The 19,426-nt window shown below is 43.4% G+C and overlaps 1 protein-coding gene across 2 annotated transcripts in view; it reads left to right on the top strand.

Annotated features, from left to right (window-relative positions):
- Positions 1-19,426, top strand: part of GABPA (GA binding protein transcription factor subunit alpha) — a 97,482-nt gene that overhangs the window by 1,861 nt on the left and 76,195 nt on the right. For both annotated transcript variants that reach the window (XM_033942803.1, XM_033942804.1), the window contains exon 2: positions 15,618-15,717. In XM_033942803.1, coding sequence (XP_033798694.1) covers positions 15,641-15,717 — 77 coding nt within the window. In that variant the 5' untranslated portion in view covers positions 15,618-15,640. The remainder of the gene's footprint in view (positions 1-15,617; positions 15,718-19,426) is intronic.

Here is a 19,426-nt window from a genome sequence, read left to right as displayed (position 1 = left end):
CACTACAATAACGACTGTGACAGCAGCCCATAAATTTTTGAGAATCTATCGGATTTTTCTTAGTTCCTCTTCTGTACTTTACTGAGCTCCTTAGCTCCACTTACAGTTTTTTCCTTTTGCACGAGTGCCAACAGGAGTGTATTTATTCTGCTCTCTCTTTATTATTTTATTCTGTATTTTTAGTCCTTTTTTTTTTCAGGGGGAGGGGGGGGGTTCTTGTGCTCAGAGTGTTTCTTCAACTTTGCCTGCATTGAGAACACTGACAGGCCAATGCTAGTGGGCACCTGTTAGCCAACCTGCTTAGATTTCTTTTGAGATCAGGGCTGTCCCTGAAATTGTCTTCAATTTCTTTGGAACTCAGAGCTGTACCTGAAGTTGTCTTATATACTGTTAAGCAGGGGTCGAGTGCAATCTATTAGGTTCCCTTAGAAGGCTTGGCGGTGTCTCGCAGAATGCCAGCTACGTCTTCTCACCTCCGCCTGTCCAAGGGTGTGCCTATAGGTCTGTAGGGGTGGAGGTGCAGTCAGGCATAGGGTCTCACTGGCAGTCTGAACATCAGTTTTGCAGAGGCATTCCCAGCATGAGACAGTGATTCTCTGAGAGATGATGCAGGCTGCAGCATAGTTCTACAAATAGGTCACAGTGTGTAAAGGCTGTGAGGTTTTGAAGGTTTCTGCATGTTCCCCTTTATTCCCCCACCTGAAAAATCCTAAAATAGCTGGGTTTTTTTTTACTTTAGTAAGTGTGAAAAAATTGTGATTTTGGATGAATTTTATTGTGGTGGCCATCTTGGATTTTTATGATATTTTTTCAAAATCTCCCTGCTTATCCAAATCTGCAATTTTTGCCTCATATCTTGTTGGGATGGAATCCTTAGCCTCTCCTAATGTGAATTCTTGCTAGAATTGTTTTAGTAGTGTTCTTGTGTCAGGTGCGAAGTGGCGCAGTTGGGATGGGCAGCAGCACAAAGCTTTGCCTATTCCTGAGCAAGTAGGTGGCAAAATGCTTGGCTAGCCCGATAGAGTGGCTTTCTTTATTTTTGAGGCGAGCCATGGAATTGAGGGTGAAATACTCACATGGATTAAAAACTGGCTGACAGATAGGAAACAGAGAGTGGGGGTAAATAGACAATACTCGGACTGGAAAAGCATCTCGAGTGGAATGCCGCAGGGTTTGATGCTTGGACCCGTACTCTTCAATATATAAACGACCTGGAAATTGGTACGACGAGTGAGGTGATTAAATTTTCAGACGATATGAAGTTATCCAGAGTAGTGAAGATGCAGGAGGATTGCGAAGACCTGCAACGTGACATAAACACGCTTGAGAAATGGGCTGCAACATGGCAAATGAGGTTCAACGTGGATAAGTGTAAGGTGATGCATGTCGATAACAAAAATCTTATACACAAATATAAGATGTCCGGTGCAGTACTTGGTGAGAGACCCCAGGAAAAGAGACTTGGGAGTACTGGTCGACAAGTCAATGAAGCTGTCCACGCAATGTGCGGCGGTGGCGAAAAAGGCGAACAGAATGCTAGGAATGATTAAGAAGGAGATCACGAACAGATCGGAGAAGATTATCATGCCGCTGTACCAGGCCATGGTACGCCCTCACCTGGAATACTGCGTCCAGCACTAGTCACCGTAAATGAAGAAGGACACAGTACTACTCGAAAGGGTCCAGAGAAGGAGGCTGGAGGAGTTGCCGTACAGTGAGAGATTAGAGAAATTGGGCCTCTTCTCCCTTGAAAAGAGGAGACTGAGAGGGAACATGATTGAAACGTTCAAGTTAATGAAGGGAATAGACTTAGTAGATAAAGACAGGTTGTTCACCCTCTCCAAGGTAGAGAGAACGAGAGGGCACTCTAAAGTTAAAAGGGGATAGATTCCATACAAACGTTTGGAAGTTCTTATTCACCCAGAGAGTGGTAGAAAACTGGAACGCTCTTCCGGAGGCTGTTATAGGGGAAAACACCCTCCAGGGATTCAACACAAAGTTAGACAAGTTTCTGCTGAACTAGAACGTACGCAGGTAAGACTAGTCTCAGGGCACTGGTCTTTGACCTAAGGGCCGCCATGTGAGCAGACTGCTGGGCACGATGAACCACTGGTCTGACCCAGCAGTGGCAATTCTTATGTTCTTATGATAGTTCAGTACGCAAGGCTGTGGTCCCTCCGCAGCCTGCAAAATGCATGGTTTAGTAATCGGAGGGTGACTATGCATCCCAAGAGCCTGAGACTTTATCGGGGTTTCTGAAACATTTGTGGAATGCATATCGAGGCAGGCATTCTTCCTCTATGCAGTCCGCTCCGCCTCAGCTGCATCTCTTAGTGGCATTGCTTCTATGGGCATGTTCTTGTCTCAGTCAGCTACTGTTCCTGGTCTGCCTGATCCAGATCTTTATGCTGATGACCAGCTTGCTGACCCCTTATTTATAGATACAACGCTACCAAAGACGGTGGACCAGGGATTATATGCTGGATCTTTGGATCCTTCAGTGGCTCTAGAACCTGGGAATGATCCCACAGTTCTGCGCTTCTTTAAGTCAGTGGCTTTGCTGGATCTTATTTGAGTCTTTGCAGGTATTGCATTTGGTCACTCAGCCAGCTCCATCCTCTTCTTCCTCCTGGCTTTGTGGTGTGCGCTCACAGTCTTCCACCTTTCCTTGGCATCCTAGATATGAGCATTTTAAGAACAATTTGACTCTCTGTAAGCACCATATCATCTTCCCTGGGAAGAGAGGTGTGACTCTCCAGAATGTGCTTTTATGATAGCAAGGGCTATGTCTCACTTGTACCCTCTGGCACTGGAGTGCAACCAGCTTCTGGATCAGCCTAGAGTGGATTCTATGGTTGTACAGGTGCCAAACCGCACCTCTCTTCTCAGGGAAGATGATATGGTGCTTACAGATATGTTAAGACTGCCGTGCTGACATAGTCCTCTGGAAGCTTTTTGATGTAGCTGCTTTGGTGGCGTCTTTTGTCACATGCAATTGTCTGTCTCGGCTGCGCACTCTGGAGAGTGAGGCTGTAGATTCTCCTCAATTTCTTTTGGCTGGGTTGGATTATGTGACTGATGCTTTATATGACCGTATGCAAGTTTTGATGTTCTCCATTTCTCCCCCCCAAAATGCTCCGGATTAGACAATGAGCTGGTGATTCCACTTCTAAAGTTACTTTGGCAAGACTTCCCTTTAAGGGCAGTTGTTGTTTGGCAAGGGCCTGGTCTACCTCATGAATTCTGTAGTGGTAGTCAGTCATTCTAAGACCCTGCCTGATAGCTGACCCAGACCCACTGGAACAGTGGTCCCCAACCCTGTCCTGAAGGACCACCAGGCCAATCGGGTTTTCAGGCTAGCCTTAATGAATATGCATGAGAGAGATTTGCATATAATGAAAGTGACAGGCATGCAAATCTGCTCCATGCATATTCATTAGGGCTATCCTGAAAACCTGATTGGCCTGGTGGTTCTCCAGGACAGGGTTGAGGACCACTGCTCTAGAGCAGGGGCTGAAATCCAAAACAGGCTAAGTTGTGGGCCAGACCTCGCCCAATCTCTGCCCCAGACCCCACCCCCATAATAGTACTAATTGTAACATAATTTTTTCCATTCATTTTTCATATATACACACACAATATAATCTTATTAACAACACATAATGGTTAACCACAAAATTAAATTACACAAAGCACACTGTATGCTTCTCAACATTCATTCCTACCAGAACACAGATAACCGCTATGCAAATACGGGGCCAAAAACTAAAAGTACTAATATATACAAACATGCCCACGGTGGTGCGTGGTGCGATGCCCCTGGTGTTATCTTCTGGCTGGCTCCCTCCTCCTCCTCCTCACTGCCGCAGTATGTACAAAGCTGCAGGCGGCGGTTCCTTGCGCTTCCTGCACCTGAACCAGAAGCCTCACAACGTCAGAGGAATGCTTCCGGATGAGGCGTGGGACGCACAAGGAGCTGCCACCACCTGCAGCTTTGTGCACACTAAGGCAGTGAGGAAGAGGGAGCCAGCCAGAAGATAACACTGGGGGCATCGTACCACGGGCCGCATAAAACTGCCAGGTGGGCCGGATTCAGCTCACGGGCTTTGAGTTTGACACCTGTGCTCTAGAGGTTCTGGTCACTCTAATTTTCGTGGCTCCAAGCGTTACCTCTTGTATTCCAGTGCCAGTTTCAGACCTTGGTACTCCGGCTACAGACATACCCGAGGGTCGAAGCATGGTGGATCCAGTGACCCAGGTGCTAGAGGACCTTGGTTGGATTGTGAATTTAAGAAAGAGCAGTCTCTCACCCACACAGTCTCTGGAATACTTAGGTATTCTCTTCGACACAGCTGCGGGCCGCGTCTATCTTCCAGGGGCATGCAGACTGAAACTGCGTTCCCAGATTTCTTCCCTTCTGAGTCAACCAGGTCCTGGGGTCCATGACTGCCCTGTTGGATGTGGTTCCTTGGGCCAGAGTACACATGCATCCTCTCCAGCATGTCCTACCCTCTTGCTGGGCTTCACCCACGGATGCATTACAGAACAGTTTACCCTGGACTCTGGAGATTTGGGCCAACATGATTGGTGGCTTCTCCTGCAATCACTTTACAAGGGTGTACCACTGTAGATTACCTCCTGGGTTGTGGTAATGACAGATGCCAGCCTTTGGGGCTGGGAAGCCCACCACAATCGGCATCCTATTCAAGGGTGTTCAGCTGGTTGGAGCTCAGAGCCATTTGGCTGGTTCTAGTGTGTTTGCAGAAGACTCTGGAGGGCCAAACAGTCAGTCTTCTCTAACAATGTAATGGCAATGGGGATTTCCTTGTGCACTGTTCCTTCCTTCCTGCCAAAGGTGGTTTCAGCTTTCCATGTTAATCAGGAAGTCCGTTTGCCTGTTTTTCAGCTTACTGGTTCAAAGATAGGATCATGCTTTGAGGAAACTAAATGTGCACAGAGTGCTTCTTCACTATCTGGAGGTCACAAATTAGTTTCGTCTTTCTGACTATTTGTTTGTGCTGACTCATTCTGTCAAGCGGGTTGCTCCCACTTCTAAGGCCACGATTTCCAGATGGATCCATGAGGCCCTTTCGTCAGCCTACGTTCTTTCTGGGAAACAGTTTCCTATTTCTGTCAAGGCACATTCTACTAGATGTATGGCTTCTTTGTGGGCCAAAGCTAGGGAGATCTACACCCTGAGGAGATTTGCTGGGCAGTAACATGGTCCTCTGCACACGTTTGCCATGTTTTACAGAGTGGATATGGTAATGAGACAGGACTCTGCCTTCGGGTCCTCAGTCTTGAGGGTCAGCACAGTAAACCCACCCTAGTTTTTTGAGGACTGCTTTTGTACATCCCATTTATCTAGAATGTCTTGCCTATTGCACTAGGAAAAAGAGATTATGCACTTGCACTGGAAAAATAGATTATGTACTTACTCTTTTCCAGTAGATAGGTGAGACATTCTAGACTCTTGCCCTATCTTTCCTGTGCCTGCCTACTTTCTCACTTTGTTTATGCTTCTCCAGTTTGTTTATGCCAATCAGCCCTTGGGGGCTGGGGAGAATGCTGTATATCTGTTCCTCATTTCTATGGGAGGTTTCTAAGCTCCCTTGAGGTTTTTGCTGGCTGTTTGCAGCTTATATTTTCATGTTACTTCTTAGAGCAGAACATTTATTTATGAACTTGTTTGTTGTGGGTGTCTCTATTTCACTTTGGTTTGGTGGCTCTTGGTGCTTGGGTACTAACTGTAGGTGGTGCTAAGGAGCTCGGTGAAGTACAGAAGAGGCACAGAGAAATCCAAATTGCATTCCTTCTGCAGATGGCACGTGGCTATGGGGACACAACTCACTTGTTTTTTTTATTTATTTATTTAAAAACTTAATATACCACCTGGAGTCACAGGAGTTTCCAATTAAATATACACAAAGCAAGAAAACCAAGACAATACAAAAACATTCTTGAAAATATCAACATAAATAAAGGTGTGAATAAACATGTGGATAAAGGTGAGCCGGTTGATATAGTGTATCTAGATTTTCAGAAAGCTTTTGATAAAATTCTTCATGTGGGGCTCCTGAGAAAATTGAAGTGTCATGGAATAGGTGGCAATGTGGATTAGGAATTGGTTATTGGATAGAAAACAAAGGGTAGGGTTAAATGGTAATTTTTCTCAATGGAGGAGAGTAAACAGTGGAGTGCCGCAGGGGTCTGTACTGGGACCAGTGCTTTTTAACTTATTTATAAATGATCTGGAATTTGGAACGACGAGATAACACTAAACTGTTCAAAGTTGTTGAAATGCATGCAGATTTTGTAAAAATTGCAGGCAGACCTTAGGAAATTGGAAGACTGGGTGTCCAAATGGCAGATGAAATTTAATGTGGACAAATGCAAAGTGATGCACATTGAGAAGAATAACCTGAATCACAGTTACAGGATGCTAGGGTCCACCTTGGGAGTTAGCGCCCAAGAAAAGGATCTGGGTATCATTATAGAAAGCAAGCAGGATGCTGGGAATTATTTTAAAATGGATGGTTAACAAGACTAAGAATGTCAAAATGCTCCTGTATCGCTCCATGGCGCGACCTCATCTGGAGTATTGTGTTCAATTCTGTCCTCCTTATCTCAAAAAAGATAAAGTGGCGCTAGAAAAGGTTCAAAGAAGAGCGATCAAGATGGTAAAGGGGATGGAACTCCTCTTGTATGAGGAAAGACTCAAACGGTTAGGTCTCTTCAGCTTGGAAAAGAGAAGGTTGAGGGGAGATATGATTGAAGTCTACAAAATCCTGAGTGGATCGATTTTCCACTCCGTCAAAAATTACAAAGACTAGGGGACACTAGATGAAGTTAGGGAAATACTGTTAACACCAATGGGAGGAAATTATTTTTCACTCGGAGAATAGTTAAGCTCTGGAACACGTTGCCAGAGGATGTGGTAAGAGCGGTGACGGGATAATTGCGCGCCAGACACCAACAAGCCAGCACTGACAATTCGGTGCAAAAAAGAAGCGCGCTTTGGGAAAACTTCGATTTAAAGAGCTCCGACGGGTGGTGTTGGGGGAACCACCCACTTTACTGCATCGTGTTTGCGCTGCTGTTGGGGGTGTGTGTGGGGTGCAACCCCCCCCCACACATTATAGAGAAAACGGAACTTTCCCGAAAAAAATCGGAAAAAGTTCCGTTTTCTCTATAATGGAGGGTTCCAAGCCCCCAACCCCCCCCCAAAAGCAGTGCAAACACTATGCAGTAAAGTGTTGGGGGGGGGGGTTTCTCCACTCACACCCCGCTTCGGAGCTCTTTAAAATTAAGTTTTTCCGTGGCGCGCTTTTTTCTTGTGTCCAATTGTCAGCACTGGATTGTCGGCGTGCTGGTGTCTTGCGCGCGACAGACTATGAACCGTAAGAGCGGATAGCGTAGCTGGTTTTAAGAAAGGTTTGGACATGTTCCTGGAGAAAAAGTCCACTGTTTGCCCTGTATTAGTAGCATGGAATATTGATATTCCTTGGGTTTTGGCCAGGTACTAGTGACCTGGATTGGCCACATGAGAACGGGCTACTGGGCTTGATGGGCCATAGGTCTGACCCAGTAAGGCTAGTCTTATGTTCTTATATCTACTGGAAAAGAAATTACCAGGGTAAGTACATAATCTTTTTTTATACTAACTTGTTTGTCATTAGGAAATCATTAGCTGTTCACAGCTATGAAATAAAGCCTTTTAACTCCAGTCTTACTTCCATGTCTGTTTCAGTGTAGTGCTTAGATTATTACCACCAGTAGTTCAAAGAGATTTTTTTTTTAATTAGTGGACTACAAAGTCAGCGTGCAGCACACTGTAGGTCAAGGATTGTATGTTGATTTTTGCTGTGATGACTTTTTCATATGGGCGTTTTTTTATCTTATGATTTTTTTTCCAAAGTGCATACATATGAAATAAAATACACTACTAATGAAAGAAAAAAATAATTTGCCAGCTTTCACATTGATATTCCTTTTACAATCTCCCTGACAATCCCACTCAGTTAAACTCTTTAAAACTATAGTCTTAATGTTATCAAATCAGACTCTGTAGTTCTTTGAATAAACTTCTTTAATAACTTAAAGAATAAACACTTATAGTTTTGATGTTTTCAAGGCAGTTCAATTCTTTACAGTATGTTCAAACTTGACCAGCACATCCTATACACAGGGAAGCTGGGAGTATAGCCACATACCTTGTGGGGAATAGCACTTTGCTCCAGACTTAGGGGGTCTTTTACGAAGGCACGCTAGCTGATTTAGTGCACGCTAAAGGCTAACGCGTCCATTATATTCTATAATAATTAGTGCGCCTTAGTTACTGAACCTAAGTAGTATTAGACTATCAGAATTAAAGGATGAAAACCTGGTGAGGAGACAATGTTTGTCCTAAGGTTTCTTCCAGCTCTGTCCTGTCCCACTCAATGGATTCTGTTCTCTCACAGAGGCTGAAGAGAAGGCGGACTTCAGCCACAGGCTGCAGCAAAGCCTACTGGGAGCTTGAATCCATAGATCACAATCTAAATCACAGGTGTCAAAGTCGGCCCTCGAGGGACGCAATCCATTCAGGTTTTCAGGATTTCACCAATGAAAATGCATGAGATCTATTTGCATGCACTGCTTTCATTGTATGCTAATAGATCTCATACATATTCATTAGATAACTCAAATTCTTAAAACCAGCTATTAAATATTTAATATAAACAAGTAGTATCTGAATCAATTCAATTTTAATCTTATCTCCCATAGTTCATTTCATTTATGGGAGTGTGTGGCGCAGTGGTTAGAGCTACAGCCTCAGCACCCTGGGGTTGTGGGTTCAAACCCACGCTGCTCCTTGTGACCCTGGGCAAGTCACTTAATCCCCCGTTGCCCCAGGTACATTAGATAGATTGTGAGCCTGCCAGGACAGACAGGGAAAAATGCTTGAGTACCTGAATAAATTCATGTAAACCGTTCTGAGCTCTCCTGGGAAAACAGTATAGAAAATTGAATAAATTAAAAAAAAAAATTTCATTACAGTACTTTTACAACTTACCAATACTTAATTGATTAATAAATATCAGAATAATTTAGGCAGTGAACCTAATCCCTATCGCTCACACTGCCGATTGTGTTTAAGAAACTGTGATTTTCATGTGCTAGACCAGTGGTTCCCAACCCTGTCCTGGAGGACCCCCAGGCCAATCGGGTCTCCAGGCTAGCCCTAATGAATATGCATGGAGCAGATTTGCATGCCTCTCACTTCCAAATCACTTCAAAATCACAGGTCTCTGGAACGACCTTACTATCCCGTTGCAGAACCTGGGCTCTCTCCAAATATTCCGCAGGCAACTGAAAACTTGGCTCTTCTCTAACCTGTAATTCTATTTTCCCCCTTACTCTTCCATTCTATTTATAAGCTCATGTAAACCTTTTCCTTTCTCTTCTTATATTTTAAGTTCTTGTAAACCGTGCCGAGCTCCACTTCCGTGGAGAGGATGCGGTATATAAACTTAAGGTTTAGTTTAGTTTAGTGGTCCTCCAGGACAGGGTTGGGAACCACTGTGCTTGACCAGTGTTCTTCAACTACTGGTCCATGGACCAGTGCTGGTCCACAGGGCCAACATGTGCATCAGGCCCAAAACAGTGTTCTTCAACCGCTGGTCCACGGTGTGATCGATGCGGCGTTATCTTCGAGCCAGCTCTCTCTTCCTAACTGATTCAGTGCACAAAGCCACGGGCAGCGGCTCCTACGGGCATCCTGCGCCTGAACCGGAAGCCTTCTCTCTGACTTTGCAATATCAGAGGGAAGGCTTCCAGATGAGGTGCCGAACGTGCAAGGTGCAATTAGTACTATTATGGGGGTGGGGTCTGGGGTGGAGATTGGGTAGAGATTGGCGGGGTCTGGCCCACGACTTAGCCCCGTGTTCTTCAACCGCCTGTCCACGGACCAATGCCGGTCCACAGAATAATTCTTTTATTTCTGCCAGTCCATAGGTGTACAAAGGTTAAAAAACACTGTGCTAGACTGTTGTGCAACTCTCAGTTTGAAGCCTCTCTGACTAGATGATCATGGGCTAATGAACTCATGAACTAATCAAGATCCAGTTTTGGATAAAAGTAAATCACAATGACTGTAGTATGTGTGTGAAAGTTGGGAAGTGAGTGTGAGTGATGGGGACTAAATTATTCTGATATTTATTAATAAATTAAGTATTGGTAAGTTGTAAAAGTACTGTAATGAAAAGAACTGTGGGAGATAAGATTAAAATTGAATTGATTCAGATAATACTTGTTTGTATTAAATATTTAATAGCTGGTTTTAAGAATTTGAGTTATCCAAAAGACAGCTATTTAACTAATTGGAAAAAAAAACCCAAGCTTAGGCTTTAGGTTAATACATATTCATTGGGGAAATCCTGAAGACCCAACTGGATTGCGGCCCTCGAGGATTGACTTTGACACCCCTGCTCTAAGTACACATTTTAAAACAAGCACTCTATATACTTGTCTCGTACAAGAAACTGCTCATGTGAAATGGGACAGAAAATCAAGGTGAATGTCTGATCTGTGTATAGTGTGCTATTATTCTATATATTTTACTTATTTCCATTTAATGTACCCCTTTCTTGTGGCACAAACAAGACAGTGTACAATCTAAAACAGAAACTAGTAGGGCAGTAAAGAAAAAAAAAAACAGGAGAGAAAGGAAAGGCAAGATAACAAAAGCCATGGAGTCTCTCTGCAATAAAAGCTCACCAGATACTTGAAAAGATGAGCCTTGAATCTTTCTGTATCAAATTGAATAAAGCACTGAAGTTGAAGTTCTAATGGAATAGAATAGAATAATGGAGTATGACCCCCCAGGAAACTGAAAGCATTATCCAATAGAATGCAGATAGCACAGAGAATGCAGAAGTTTTCCAATGATGAGCAGGCCAGTTGTATTATCACGTGTGTGTGAAGTCATCCAACAGAACACAATGTGAATGCTGCCTAGTGGGAATTGGCTTAAGAAAATTCTAGCAGCATCTTGCCAAGCATGCACAGATGTCTTACCGCCTGATGCGTGAGCATGAGTTCATCAGTCTGTATTTTGAAAAGCCAGGAGGATGTGTCTGTGTTCTTAATCTTTGATTTTATATACCGATTCATCCCTACAAGAGGGCTCAACTCTGTTAACAAAATATTAATGAAACTAGTATTTTAGCCCGTTAAATTAACGGGTGCTAAAATATATGTCTGTGTGTCTTTATTTCTGTCTCTCTCTCTCTACCGCTGTCTGTCTCTCTCTTCCTGGCCCCCTTTGTCTGTTTGTCTTTCTGTGTCTCTCCCTGCCCCTGTGTCTTTCTTCTTTTCTTTCTATCTGTCTCTCTCCCTTCCTCCTATGCAGCAGCATTTCTCTCCCACCACTTCCCTGTGCAGCAGCCACAGCAGGATTCCCTCCCCCTCCATTTCCCTCCCCCCACACCACTTCCCTGTGCAGCAGCAGCATTTCCCCTACCCCCCTTTCCCTTCCCGCGGTCTGGCCGGCTCCCTTAGTCCCTTACCGCCCCCCCTTCCCTTCCCGCGGTCCCGACTAACCTTCCATTTTCAGCAGCATCTGCAGCACTTTACACACTGCTGCTTCAGTAGAAGGCCCCGAAGCAGCGTGTGTAGAGTGCTGCAGACGCTACTAGAATCGGAAGGTTTCAGGACCCGCAGCCCTTGCCGGACCCGAAGCGTGCTCTGGGTTTTTGGGTTTTTTTTTACGCGAGCCCAGCCGGAGCAGGAGGAGAAGCCTGGGAGGCAGGAATTAAAGTCCGTTCCGGTCCCCGCTGACGTCACCCTGGCTAGTTCACATCCTTCAGACTACAACAGCCGCCGCGTCTGATGGGCTCCGCGCCGCCCCGCGCATGCACACTCCTACCTGTGGGTCCCTACAGCTCACGGAAAACGGGAGCACGCAGGTGGGAGTGCACATGCGCGCTTAGGGCTTTATTATATTAGATATACAAAAGATTAGAGCAAAAACTGTATCATTTATACAGAGAAATTTTTATCTTTAATAGTCGTTTATTAGAAAAGAAAGAATCATTAATACATTTCTGAAATAAGTATGTCTTCAGTGCTTAACGAAAAATGGATAAATGAGGGAGAACTCTAACTATAGAAGGTAGGTCATTCCAAATTTTTGCGAACAAAAAGGGAAATGATCGACAGAAATTGGCCATAGATTTTATTCTCTTAAAAGTAGGAAACCAAGCTTAAATTTTTGAGAACTCCTAGCATTAGAGATTTCTTGTGAATTAAACGAGACAGTGATCAAAGGAGAGAAATACCATATAGGATTTTGAAAATTACAGTTGCACATTTAAATTGGATCCTCCAATAAACAGAAAGCTAGTGAAGGGATCTCAATAAAGGTGTAACATGATCATATTTATGTTTACCGTATATCAGTTTGCCCTCTGTATTCTGGATAAGTTTTAGTCTCTTCAAATTACATTTAGTTAAGCAGACATAAAGTGAGTTACCATAGTCCAACTGAGATAGAATGATAGCCTGAACCATGGCTGCAAAATGTTGCTGAAAAAAAAGATGACGTACTCTTCTAAACATCTTTAGACTAAAAAAACATATTTTTTGTTACATTATTAATTTGAGTAGATAATGAGAGTGAAAATCTAGAATAAAACCCAGAATTTTATATGAGAAATCAATTTTCAGCTTTTCTAGTGCCTTCCATTTGTGGGTGGTTGAGCCCCTCCACCCCTTTTCTTTTTTTAACTTATTTTTTTCAGTATTTTAGTTTTTATTCATTTCCCTGTTAATTATTTTTGTCTTTTTAGGTTTTCTTTTCTTTTTTTCGTGGCTGTTAAGCCTGCTTAAGCCTGACCACCAGCCTCGATTTAAGTTGTCCCTTTTTGACTTTCAAGATTGAGGAGTAAAATTTGATAAAGATTCTTTTCTTAATGTCTAAGTGGAATTTTTTTTCATGAACTTTTCTTTGACTAGGAATTTATAGCCCTTAGGTCAAGGATGAGACAAAATCCCCCCATCTTCCCTTGGTGATATGGGTTTGACTGCATTGGTCTACAGAAGGGCAGAAATTTCTTCTACAAGTATCTGTGCTGAGAGCTGATGAATGATACTCTTAGTAGGCAAATTGGTGATTTCTGATGCCAATGAAGTACGTAACCGAGACAGACTATTTGAAGAACCCACTGTAGTCGGATGATTTGTTACGGATCTGCACAATTGGTGAGTTGGGTACTAGGGCCTTATTACCAGGTTGATTCTTGTTCTTTGTTTCCAAATGCAGTTGAGGACACAGAAGGTGTGTCGGGTCCAGCAGGAGAAACTTTTTGACTCCTTGAAGGCCGGTCCATTGACATTGGCACTAGAAGTATTGACCTTGATGACTGCCCAGGCTGAATCAATATGGGTGTGCATCAACATCTAAGAGTTCTTCTTCTCACTCGACATCAGGTGCTGATAGCAGGCTCTGAGTGAGACTAGTTAGCATCAGACCTGACACCGAGGATGCATACAGATTTAACATCCTTGTTGGCACCGAGGGATTGTGATGCTGAACATCGAAGGAAGCCTAAGAAGCATCAGCATTGATCCTCTACGAAGCAAGTTGCCGAGTATGGAGATGTGCTGGTATGCGAGAACCACTTCCCCATTTTAGTAGAGTTGCCGCTGTATTAGTCTTCATGCAACCAGGTCCCCGCTTCTGGTTTGGCACAAACACTTCAACAGGCTGTCTTCTGAAACAACTCCTCAACCTTTGCTGATACCTTTCCTCATTGAGCAGTACTGGGCCTTGTCAGGAGCTGGCACAGGTGTTCCATGCTTATGCCAGTTGCACCTCAGGCTTGGCTCCTTCCTCAGGCCAAGGTTCTGCTTGTGGAGAGGGCATCAATGCCAATATCAACCCATGGAGCATCAAGCATAGGAAGCTTCTCCAGAATCTGAGGGTAGAGCTGTATCTTGGTGCCCTTTGGGGTGTGGGTAGGCACAGAATCACTCAGTCCAGCCTAAGTGTTTTGAGGAGTCTGATTTGGACTGCTAATTGGAGTCAAGAAGAGGATCCACATTACTTCTTGGAGGAGGAGTCTTGTGCTCTGTGGTCTGCCCTTCTGATCCCACCCCACCACAAGAGAGATGCAAATCCTCAACCCGAGGCTCTTTTTCATCAGTTTTGTGAAGGAGATGGCATCTGCTATCCCAGTTAAGTTGGAGACTTGAGGAGTTGTGGTTTCACTAAAACATATCCTGAAGGATGCACCAATGAATAGCTGGGATTCTCCCCTCTCAGTGCAGGTCATACCAAAGAAGGTGGGTACACAATATTGTATCTGAAAAGCTCTCAGATTCAAAAGGGCACTATTACAGTACATCACTACTCTTTTTAGTAATCAAATCCACCCTCAAATGGACCAGGAGTTCCATGACTCATGGCTTGATTCCTCTCAGATAGAGAGACCAAGATTTGGGATTCGTTTGGGAGAAAGCTTTATCAGACCTTGTTGGCTGCATCCAAACCTACCAACTGCATTCAAGGCTTTATGTTGAAGTATTTGATATGCAATGCATTCAGTCTTATGAATTCTCTTCCTCAAGAGCAGACCACAGAGCTTCACCAGTTTTCTCTTCCTCAAGATCAGACCACAGAGCTTCACCAGTTGACCAAGAAGTAGCTGGAGTGCAGGATATATCTGGCCAGAGGCACTTATGATGCTTTTGATATTGCATCCAGATTTTCCGCTATGCATGTGAGGATGCATAGACTCTCAAGGCTTATCAGTAGGGTGGAGTTTGAATATTTTCTATCAGAGGTGATCCCTTATAACCTCCAATCAGTGGGTTCTTCAAATAGTCTGTCTCGGTTATGCACTTCATTGGCGTCAGAAAGCACCAACTTGCCTACCAAGAGTCTCATTCATCAGCTCTCAGCACAAACAGATACTTCCTAGTCAAAGAAAAGTTCATGAAAAAGATTTCTATGCTCTCTGGATCTGAAAGATGTCTTTACCACATTTCAGTACTTCTATGATTGAGATTTTGAGTAGGTAGACATTACTACATCCCACCTTTTGGCATTGCATCAGCTGCCAGGGTCTTTTATCAAATGCCTAGTAGTAGTTGTCTTCTCAAAGTTAATAGAATAGTTGATATAAGAGCAAATTTGTATAAACTTCTAGTAGAAAGTCCATGAGCAGTTTATGGCCAGGTAGACCTGAGTATTACCATCTCCTTTGTTTAGAAATGAAGAATAGGGTCTTTCCCTTAAGATGTCTGGTACTTCAAAGTGATCTTGATTCCCCACTTTATGGGACAGGATGCTAGGCTTTATGGACCATTAGTCTGACACCAGTTTGTTCTAAGAGTCACATCCTGGTGAATGATTAAAAGTAATATAATGGTAATATATTTCATTTGCTTTTTAATTCTAATTACAAAAAATTATTGAAAAGTAGATTCAATAATGATGGCTTCAAACCACTCGAGCATTATTATGCTTTCAATAAGAAAAAATTAATAGCATTTGAAATATTGGGACAATAGAGAGTTTGATAAATGGCAACAAAGTATACCTTGGTTATAACTGTTACATGATTCCTTTGCAGGGCTCTTGTAGCAGGCATTAGCCATGACAAAAAGAGAGGCAGAGGAGTTGATAGAGATAGAAATTGATGGAACAGAGAAGCAAGAATGTACAGAAGAAAGGTAAGAATCGTATTGTTGTTTAGAGTGTTTTCAGTGCTACAGATTTACTTAACTGATGGTTAAGAGGGGGTGCTGAAAAGTTCTCAGCTCAACCAAGAAGGGAATGATGTAGAGCCATAAAATTTACAAGTTATTTAACATATTCACCCCTAAATTCATCACACTTGGCACATCATGTCTGAAATTTCTGTAACTCTTCCCAAAAATTCTCTGATATCTGGTCACTGAAATATTGCTTTGTACTGCAATTGCCTCCGAATCACTTGCAAATCACCATCCTTTCAAACTCTTTGTAAGGTTTGGAAATAGAATAGTCAGATGGAACAAAATCTGGTGAGTAGGTTGGATGGTCTATGCACTGAAACCACAACTGCGTCAAAATAGCCATCTTTTTACCAACCTTGTGCAAAAAGAGAACTCCTTTCGGCAGCTTCCCTCTCCTTTTTTTCTCTCAATGCCTCCTTTAAATGGCACAGCAAGTTACAGTAGTATTCTGAATTAACTTTTGGCCTTTTGGAAGGTAGTCATTACAACACCTTCTTGATCCCAAAACACTGTGGCCATGACCTTTTCTGCTGACTTTTGGGTCTTGAATTTTCTTGGCCTTGGAGAACCTGAGTGTCATCATTGCATGTTCTGTTGTTTTGTCTCAGGATCATAGTGGTGTAACCATGTTTCATCAACAATAACTAGCCATTCCAAAATGTTGGCACCAGCTTGCTGAAAATGCTGCAAAATTAACTTGGAAGTGTCCACTTGACATTGTTCCTCGTCAGCATTCAAACATTCATCAACATTCAAACCAAGAAAGATGGTAGAGGCGCTGATAAAGGACCGCATCATTCACCTTGTTTCAGCAAAGGAAGATCTTGCTTGACGAACTTGCTGCACTTCTTCGAGGGAGTAAACAGGCAGATAGACAAGGGTGACCTGGTCAACATTGTATATCTGGATTTTAAGAAGACGTTTGACAAGGTTCCGCATGAATGACTACTTCGAAAAATTGGGAGCCATGGAATCGAGAGTGAAATATTCACATGGATTAAAAACTGGTCGCAGATAGGAAACAGAGTGTGGGAGTAAATGGACAATACTCTGACTGGAAAAGAGTCATGAGTGGAGTGCCGCAGAGTTCGGTGCTCTTCCTACCTATAAACGACCTGGAAATTGGTATGACAAGCGAGGTGATTAAATTTGCAGATGTTACAAAGTTATTCAGAGTAGTGAAGACACAGAAGGATTGTGAAAACCTGCAACGTGACATAAACACCCTCGAGAAATGGGCCGCAACATGGCAAATGAGGTTTAACGTGGATAAGTGTAAGGTGATGCATATCGATAACAAAAATTTTATACACGAATACAGGATGTCCGGTGCAGTACTCGGAGAGACTCCCCCAGGAAAGAGACTTGGGAGTACTGGTCGAAAAGTGAATGAAGCGAAAAGGGTGAACAGAATGCTAGGAATGATTAAGAAGGGGATCAGAAACAGATTGGAAAAGGTTATCATGTCGCTGTACCAGGCCATGGTGCACCCCCACCTGGAATACTGCACTGTACTACTCAAAAGGGTGCAGAGAAGAGTGACTAAAATGGTTAAGGGGCTGGAGGAGTTGCCATACAGTGAGAAATTAGAGAAACTGGGCCTCTTCTCCCATGAAAAGAGGAGACTGAGAGGGGACATGATTGAAACGTTCAAGATACTGAAGGGAATAGACTTAGTAGATAAAGACAGGTTCTTCACCCTCTTCAAAGTAGAGAGAATGAGAGGGCACTCTCTAAAGTTAAGAGGATAGATTCCGTACAAACATAAGGAAGTTCTTCTTCACCCAGAGAGTGGTAGAAAACTGGAATGCTCTTCCGGAGGCTGTTATAGGGGAAAACACCCTCCAGGGATTCAACACAAAGTTAGACAAGTTTCTGCTGAACCAGAACGTAAGCAGGTAAGGCTAGACTCAGTTAGGGCACTGGTCTTTGACCTAAGGGCCGCCCGGTAGTGGACTGTTGGGCATGATGGACCACTGGTCTGACCCAGCAGCAGCAATTCTTATGTTCTTATCTTCTTATTTGGGCACCCACTTGGCTGACAGCTTCTGCATACCCAGCTGCTCAGTGAATAATACACCCAACATGTTCCTGGATTCTCTAGTGTCTCAACAATTATTTTAGCTGATATTCACCAATCTGCCAAAATCAGGTCATAGACATGGTCAACAATTTCAGGAGTTGACACCATTTGAGACTTTCCATACCTTGCTGCATCTTTGGTCTCAAAATTTCCATGCTGAAAGTTTGCACAGTAGGATGGGCATTGGTTACACCATACATTCATTGATTTCCTTTGGAGTTTTCTTCTGCAGGATTAGGAACTTCATGATGGCTCAGAGTTCCCCACTTGAAAATTCCACACTTTTCGTTGACATGGTTCAATCAATGATCTAAAATGATGTCAAAACATAGCATTACGATTCTGCAAATTGGCACTTTGCCACTATAGCTGAAAAGTGTGTTATTTTACAAAGTTAATGCTCAGAATTTATGAAGTTGGTTGGGCTGAGAACTTTTCAGCACCCTCTTGTACATCTTTTTTGGTTTTCACTGCTGTCAGTAAAAGGAATAAATAGAATAAGGAGATGAATTTTGGCAGTTGGTTAGGGGTTCTTCTAAAGCTCAGTGAAATTTAAAGTACATAAGTACAGTGGAACCTTGGTTTATGAGCATAATTCGTTCCAGAAGCATGCTCATAAACCAAAATACTCATATATCAAAGCGAGTTTCCCCATAGGAAATCATGGAAACTCGTTTGATACGTTCCCACCCCCCCTGCGCAAACCAGCACCCCCCTCCCGAACAACTTTAAACTTACCCCCCCTGTCTGGTACCGGCATGCAGCCCACAGGACGTGCCGGTGCCGCTTGAAGAACTTCCTGCCTCTGCCGGGCCTTGAGCATGCATCTGCGCGAGAGGGAGAATTAGAAGGCCTTGAGCAAGCGCAGATGCATGCTCAAGGCCCGGCAGAAGCAGGAAGTTCTTCTAGCGGCAACGGCACGTCCTGTGGGCTGCGTGCCTGTGTTAGATGGGGGGTAAGTTTCATGTTGTTCAGGTGTGGGGTGCCGGTTCGATCGGGGAGGCCTTTGCGAGTGGGGGGGGGAGCGATGCCGGTTCTCGGGGGGGGGGGGGGTGCTCGCAAATCGAGTCAACACTCGGTTTGCAAGACAAGTTTTGCGAGAATGTTTTGCTCGTCTTGCAAAACACTCGCAAACTGGGTTACTCACAAACTGAGGTTTGACTGTAATTCATTCAGTATCTTGTAAAAACTAGAATTACTAGTGCATTAGAGTGTTAACACCAAAGTAATCAATGGTCACTAGAGGTGAAATAGAAGTATTGGCGGAATAGAAATCACTAATGTAATGTAAGTATGGCAGTCGGCTCTGAAATAAAGGGATTCACAGGCCAAGAATTTTCGTTATGCTTTCAGTATCGTTTATGGTTTATCTGAGGGATAATATCATTAATAGTGCACAGTTTTGCTCAGTAGCATGCAGTCTACTGATGAGATGGAAAGGGGGTGAACAAAATTATTTTCAGGTTTTTCCCTGTCATTTCAGGTTAACAGTACTGGTCCTTTTACTAAGAAGTTAATGAATTTAGCACACACTAAATGCTGTAAAGCCCACTGTATCCGTGTGGTCTAGATGGCACTTAA

Source organism: Geotrypetes seraphini, chromosome 4, assembly GCF_902459505.1.
Source record: "Geotrypetes seraphini chromosome 4, aGeoSer1.1, whole genome shotgun sequence".
In the NCBI taxonomy this organism is placed as follows: domain Eukaryota; kingdom Metazoa; phylum Chordata; class Amphibia; order Gymnophiona; family Dermophiidae; genus Geotrypetes; species Geotrypetes seraphini.
This window is presented reverse-complemented; position numbering and strand designations above follow the sequence as displayed.